Raw genomic sequence first — 7418 nt, forward strand, 5'->3', positions numbered from 1 at the left:
TATAACAAATGTTGTTAACAATGAAACCACAAACTGTTAAACAGTTCTTTTTTCTTTTTTTTCCACTTTTGTAGGTGTGAATTAGAGTACCACTATGCCAAAAATCTAGGAAAACTTGCTAGCAAGGTTGCTAAAGCTTCCAAAGAAGCATTTGGGTAGGTTTGCTTTACTTAGAGAATCAGTCATGCACCTGAATAATTAGTTAGCAATATATATTTGAATCACAAATAATTCTGTATTTTATCAGTATTTAGTATTTTATTACATCTTCTGTTTCTTTAATTTGAGGAAGGGTTGAAACTGAAGCATTGACTGACTCCATTTGATAGCCACCTATGGTTTTAATTAACTTTTTTTTGGTAAATGTTTATTGACAAACCATAAATTAAATTCTAATGGTATCTTTGTACATACTTTTAACTGGTTTCTGCTACTACGTTAACACTTAAAATGTAGTTATTTAATCATTAATTGAGAAGTGAAAAATTTCTAGATGCACTTATTTACTCTAAGCTATAATTTCATAATTTGATTAAAAAATTCCATAATAATACTAAAAGATTATAGCACGTTAAAGAAATACTTGGAATAAAAATATAAAACTTGTTTCAAAACTGAGGTTCTAGAAAAGAAAATTGTGTATTCAAAATGCTAGTGTTTGGGCACACATTTTAATAAAATATCCATAGTTTTTTGTTTAAATATACATGAAAAATACCTTAGGACATTTTATTTTCATTTTTTGAACTGTGCAATTTCATACACATCTTGCTGTAATATAACATAACATAAATTTAAGGACAACAAGGAACCTGTTGGTCTGCCTAGGCCATCTCATTCACTAAAATAAACTTTAAAATAGAAATAAAACACTCAAAACCAGCTCTTATCATTCAAATGTTCATCAAGCCTTCCTTTAAACTCCCTTAAATTTACTGCATACAGCATATTTGAAGACAACCCATTTCAAAGGCCAACCACCTTGGTAGAAAAATAATCTTAGCTGAAGATTACTCCTATCCTGCCAAAATTTATATTTGTGTCTCCTAGTCCTACCATTCTTGCTATTAAGTACAAAAAAGATGATGCATCAACACTGCCAAGTTCATTAATAATATTCAACACCTCAATCAAATCCTCTTTGCCTCTTTTTTTTTCTTATGAGAAAAGAATTTCAGAGATCTTAAATTGGCCTTGTATGACAACCTTTCCACCCTTGGTTCATCCCAGTAGCCCTCCTCAGAATCCTTTCCACTAATTCATCTAAAAGGCCATAATGGAAAAGTAATTTGGACTTACTCATTATTTATTTCTGTATTATTTAACAGTTGCAAACACTATGGATTAAAAATATTTTATTTATTACTAATAAAAACTTACTGTTAAGACAAAAAATATGATGTTTTTAAGTGTAAATCTTAAGAATTACAATAATGGAAAAAATATGTTTGTATTTTTTCATTATTATACTAAATTATAAACTACTATACAGTCAGAAATTAAAATTTGGTTTCTTTTTATTTTACAAATAGTATGTAGCAATATTAGACATTGAACAATTGTTATCTGAATTTGTTTTTTTGATCATATGGACTCTAGTTATTGAACACTTTTCCCATGCAGCAGACTGAATCTATAATGCATTCAGCAATGAATAAAGAAATGCAAGAACTGTAAATAAATGCAACCTCTAAAACCCATCATTCAATTGATTAAATTTCTTTATCTGTTTTGCAGTATTTTGTTTTTATTAATTTACTGGAGTATTTAATCCATGAAATATGTCAGTGCAATGTAGTTTTATTAAAAGATCAGCTGTAGCTGAGTGAAATAGGTTATGATTTATTTGATTTGTATACACACTTTAAGTTTTTCTATGATTTGGTTAGTTATATCTATAACTTTTGTAGGACAACAGCACAAACATGGCTAGGAGTTGCTGTTGCCATGGAGCACGAAGCAGAACTCCACAAGTATGTAATTTTTTCTTTTTGTTAATGACATTCCTTTTTTTTTCACAAAGTTATTGTACATTGATATTTTTTTATTTGGATGTTTTACTGAGAAATCCATAAGTTATCCTAATTACAATAATTTTTGTAATTGGTATTCCAAACAATACTGATAGATATAGATATGAAGCATATACATGTGTGGAATTTGCTATAAAGATTTTTTTATTTTTTCTATAAACTTATTTTGTGAGTTTCTATACTTTTATATGGTAAATATATTCTATTGAATATTACTAAATGTTTTTTGTGTTACAATTTTTTCTCACACTTAACTATGATTGAACTGTTTTTATAGCTTCATTCCCTTGGGAAAAACTTTTACAATAACTGGACAATAGGAGGACAATTTCACATGTAGTAATGAAAATAAAGAATAAGTTAGAATGTAAATTTAGCTCATAAAATTGTAACACTGTATGTAATGCAGTTTCTAATGATGTAATGAATATTACATAGTATAGATTTCAGCAGACTAAAGTTGGAGCAATCAGAAAATTCTAAGAATATTCCTTTTGCATACCTAGGCAAGAAGTAGTATTAAGAACTATCTAAATATCATTATTTTGTTTATTAATAAGTATTATATTCTTCTAAGTTGTGGAAAATATATAAATTTGTCTGTTATTTTGTAACAATCTAAACTTCATTTACTTTTGTTTGTATTTGGTCAGTAATTTTTCTTTTATTTGTTATAATGTTCTGTTAAAGTGTAAGTGCATTGAAATGTTGATTATTATGTCTGGTTTTTTATACATATATAATTTCATCATTGTAAAGTGGATATTGTTCATAGTTTTAAAGTTCCTGTAAACCAAATTTTACATTAGCTTTTGTTTTCAGGTATTTGTCATCTGGATTTCAGGAAGATGTTGTTAAACCATTGAAAGTTTCAATTGAAAGTCAACATAAAACAAGAAAGCAGGTAAAAAGTATCGTTCCGATATGATCACTCAACTCCATACACAGATTAGCTATTTTCCTCTTACCTTAAAGTCGTGCTTTCTGCCTGAAAAACTTGCATGCCACAATCCTTGTGAAAATATTCCATCTAAAATCAGTGATAGCCATCATCTAATGTGTAGTGAGGTCCATGTTCCTGCCTGAATTTTTTTCTTCCATCTCTGTCACACATTTCTCTTCATAGAATTTTGAAGCTAAAGTTGAGGAGGATGAAATGGAGTGACTTTTTTTACCCAATACTTCTCTACCTAATGAATATCTTTTGACTTTTCTTGCCTGCCTCACATATACCTTTTATCTGTTGGTTCCCTTTCTTCTCCCTGACCAGTTTGTTTCACACCCAAGATTTCCTTTGGGTTTAAATTTGCTTCTGTTGTTTTATACCTTGTTTTTACAGCCTCACCAGGTAACACTAGAAATTACTGTTTAGATATAGTTTATTTTTCCTTAACACTTAACTCGTAGGATTTGACATTTAGACTTTGTTTATTATTCCTTAGCATGTCTACATACAATATATCGCTTGGATCTAATTCATTACTCCTTCACTTGTACCACATTGAATATAGTGTTCAGCTGTAGTTACTTACTCCTTAACATATACCATATAGTATATTATGTCTCATCTTAGTTAATCACTCCTTTGCCTATACACTTAGAAGTTGAGGAGTGGTTGTATTTATTTATACCTTACCATGTAAACATAGACGTTAATGTTTCGTTACATTTAGTTGCTCTTTAAAATTTCGTTCTGTCTGGTGGATTACTCCTTAACATGTCCACATAGAAGGTAATGCGTACATCGAGTTCATTACTTCTTCACATGTACATATGGAAAATAATGCTTAGTTTTAGTTGATTATACCTTGTCTTTTACACATAATGGTTGATGTTTGATTACAGTTCCTTAATCTTTAACAACTCCACCTAAAAGATAATGTTTAGCTCTTGTTCATTACACATGTACATGGAAGATAATGCTTAGTTTTGATTAATTATTCCTTGAAATGTACACATTCTTGTTAATGTTTAGTTTTAGTTTTTAACATGTCCACATAAAATATAATGTTTTGATATAATTCATTACTCCTTCACATGCAACTCATTGAAGATAATGTTTAGAGATAGTTAAATTCTCCATTACCTATACTAGTAGAAGGTAATAATTAGACATAGTTGATTACTCCTTAATATGTTCATATTGATGATAACCTTTGGACATATTTAATCACTGCTTCCAATGTACACATAGAAGATTATGTTAGAAGTAGTTAACAACTCCTTATCATGTCCCACTTAGAATATCATGTTTAGTCATGGTTCATTGCTCCTTTTTGTATACACATAAGAGTTGATGTCTAGAAATAGGTGCTCATTCTTTAACATGTACACTTAGATGTTAATGTTTAGTTCTCGTTTATTACTCCTTGACATATAACACACAGAATACGTTGCTTTGTAATAGTTCCTTACTTCTCATGTCACTTAGGAAGTAATCTTTCATCATAGTTAATTACTCTTTAGCATGTACACGGTAGATAATGCTTTGATCTAATTCATTCCTTCTGTGCATGTATATTTAGGTGCTCATGTTTATTTCTATTTCATTACTCCTTAACATGTACACATGAGAGATGCTATTTTGATATTGTTTCTTCTTCCTTAACTTGCAAAACTTTGACTATGTTGCAAACTTCGTTCATTACTCCCTAAAATGTCCACTTAATGATTAATGTTTTGTTATAGTTCCATTACTTTACTCTTTCATATGTACACATGGAAGATAATATTTAGTTCTCCTCCTTCTTGACATTACACACATGGATGATGATAATATTACATTATAGTTCATTACTTCTTAGCATGTACATGCTGTATAGAATGCTTTGTCCTAGTTCATTACTCATTCCCATGTCCACACAGGCTATAATGATTAGATCTGGTTCATTAATTCTTCACGTACCATTAGAAGATAAGGTTTGGACATAATCGTTTACTCCATACCATGTTAAACATAGTCAGTGTTTAGTTATGGCTATTTAAACTGTCACATTTACTCATAGTAGTTATTGTTTCATCCTTTTTCCTTGCTCTTTAACATGTACATATAGAAGGTAATGTTCAAACATAGTTCTGGGGCTATTTCATATGGGTGAGTTTCATAACCTGTCTTGTTCTGGAGACACTGCACATCATCATAGGCTGTCTTTTCAACATGACCACATTCTATCCGTGGTTTGGTTATTCACCCTCTCATCTTCCGTTGTCCTACTTTCAAATTATTCCTCATCCTCTTGGTGTCTTGCCACACCCCTCATTGCTAACTTCCTCTCTTCTGGTCTCCTGTGCTTCATTGCTCAGCCCTGGCTGTCTATGCCCTCAGATTGGACCAGTTCCATCTTTTTACTTATGCAGGTCCTTCTCTTCTCAGGTTCTTGCTTTGTTTTGGGACAATCCTTATGAGATCCCTTTTGTGGCCCCCCTCACAGGCAATCCCAACCTTGTTACTATTGCTCCATCATCTTATGTCTCAGCTCTGACTTCCCTTTCCCAACTTCCATCCCTTTTGTTCCACCCTCACATGCACATTTCTCTTTCCTAGGAATATGACATCCCCTTCTATTTGTGTGTGGATTTGTCTAGTCCACCTCCCTGGTAATATTGCTGTCCCTTTCTTTCATCCTGTAACCCTTCTATCACTTCTGCATACCATTGTATGGGGCATTCTTCTCACCTTGGTTCTTGACTTCATTGCATTGTAACATATTCCTTTCTTTCACAGGATGGCTCCTCTGTAAACTGTATATCTCTCTTCTATCTCAGGTTTTCAGGCAGCCCTTCCTCCATCTTCTGCCTTTACCAATGTTACAAAATAATTTCTTCTCTGCTTTTCTACCCTTTTCTCTGCTGTTCATTCCTTTCTATCCACTGCCCACCTTCCTACTTCTTGCCTGGCAGGATTATCACAGTAGTTCTCTTCTCCAGGTTCCTATAAAACCTCTAGCAGATGTTTCTGCTCTCCCTAGACACATTAGTCCTATTCCCACTTGCTGTTGATTGTGGTGGTTCATATATCTTTGCTCTTGTTTCCTCCCACTTTCTCCTTACTGCACTTCCCTCCTGGTTAGTCTTTCTTTCCCTCGTATTCCATGGCTAGGGATGTTGGTCCCCCCTTTCTCCCATATTCTCTCCTTCTATTTCTCTTTTTGGTGTTAATTTTGATCTGGACGAATGCTCTTTTCCTGTTTGGGTCACTCATTATTTTGTCACACTCTTCCTTCTTGTGATTCCCATCACTGTTATTTTGTACCTGGGATCTTGTCCCTACCTAGAGGCCCCTACCTGGGGCCTCTATCCTTACCCTATTATAGGTTGGATCTGCCAGCTCATAAGTTTTGTATATGCCTCTCTAAAGGTGGATGATTGTATACTCTCTTGAGTCTTCTGTCTTCAGTTTTCTACTCCCAATTTCTCTCACTCTTCTCTCTTCTCTGGGCTGGCATGTGGACTACCCCACAATCATTCATCTTACATTAAACTATCTCCACCATCTAGCTGTCTCATCTCCAGTATCATACAGATTTCTGTCAATGGCCATTCCTCATTTGACCCTGTACCTGTAATGGGTGAGGGTATTCATTTACTTATTCCTTCCTCACCTTTCTTCTACATTTGAATCCCACTAAGCAGCTAGTGTTGCTTCATAGGGTATACTTATCCAAAATTCTGCATCAGATCAGGATAACAGAAAGCACTAAGACCATCAGTACTTCCCAATCAGTGCCCATTGTGAGATGGTGTTCTGCAAATCCAACTGAGTTTTACTCAAGATGCTTATATAACTTGTCCAGTCCAATCCAGACTGTATCCATTCCATGGACTGTCATGGAAAAGGCCAGCACCAGAGTTGTGGATCTGCCCACTTTTCTGGCTAGTGCTTGCTGGCTTTTAAAAAGATAGGGTGTTGTGGGTACCCATTGCACTGTCTCCAGTAAAAGATCTTTCTGGACTGAAGGACTGATGGGAATCTGGGTGCATTCTTTGGGTCCCTCCTATGCAAATTCCTCCCCCCCCCCTCCTCCAAGTGGAGCATGGGAGACCCTTGCCACCTACCAGCTCCCAGCTGCGGACCATGGAGAATCCTCACTGATTGGGACCTAACAGCTGATGCTAAAACAAGGGGTCTCTCTACACTGGATTGTGAGGCAGAGGGGTTTCTTAAATGTAGCATGGATCACCCCAATCTTTCTTTGATACAAATTTGATGACGAGGAACCCACTTTGAGACTAATAATGGTTGGAGACAGCTTGAATGGGTAATGAAGAAAAACTTTAATACAAGTTTAACATAACAGCAAATGTCAACGTTTCGACAAGATTTAGTCATCATCAGGTACAAAACCTTGTTGAAACGTTGTACATTTGCTGTTATGTTAAACTTGT

At 33.9% G+C, this 7418-nt stretch overlaps 1 protein-coding gene across 10 annotated transcripts in view; it reads left to right on the forward strand.

The window, feature by feature from the left end:
• LOC106458024 (nostrin-like) overlaps positions 1-7418 on the forward strand; it is a 55045-nt gene that overhangs the window by 18156 nt on the left and 29471 nt on the right. For all 10 annotated transcript variants that reach the window (XM_022384142.1, XM_022384139.1, XM_013917473.2 and 7 more), the window contains 3 exons: positions 75-155; positions 1911-1973; positions 2856-2937. In XM_022384142.1, coding sequence (XP_022239850.1) covers positions 75-155; positions 1911-1973; positions 2856-2937 — 226 coding nt within the window. The remainder of the gene's footprint in view (positions 1-74; positions 156-1910; positions 1974-2855; positions 2938-7418) is intronic.

This window comes from Limulus polyphemus, unplaced genomic scaffold (genome assembly GCF_000517525.1).
Source record: "Limulus polyphemus unplaced genomic scaffold, Limulus_polyphemus-2.1.2 Scaffold405, whole genome shotgun sequence".
NCBI lineage: Eukaryota > Metazoa > Arthropoda > Merostomata > Xiphosura > Limulidae > Limulus > Limulus polyphemus.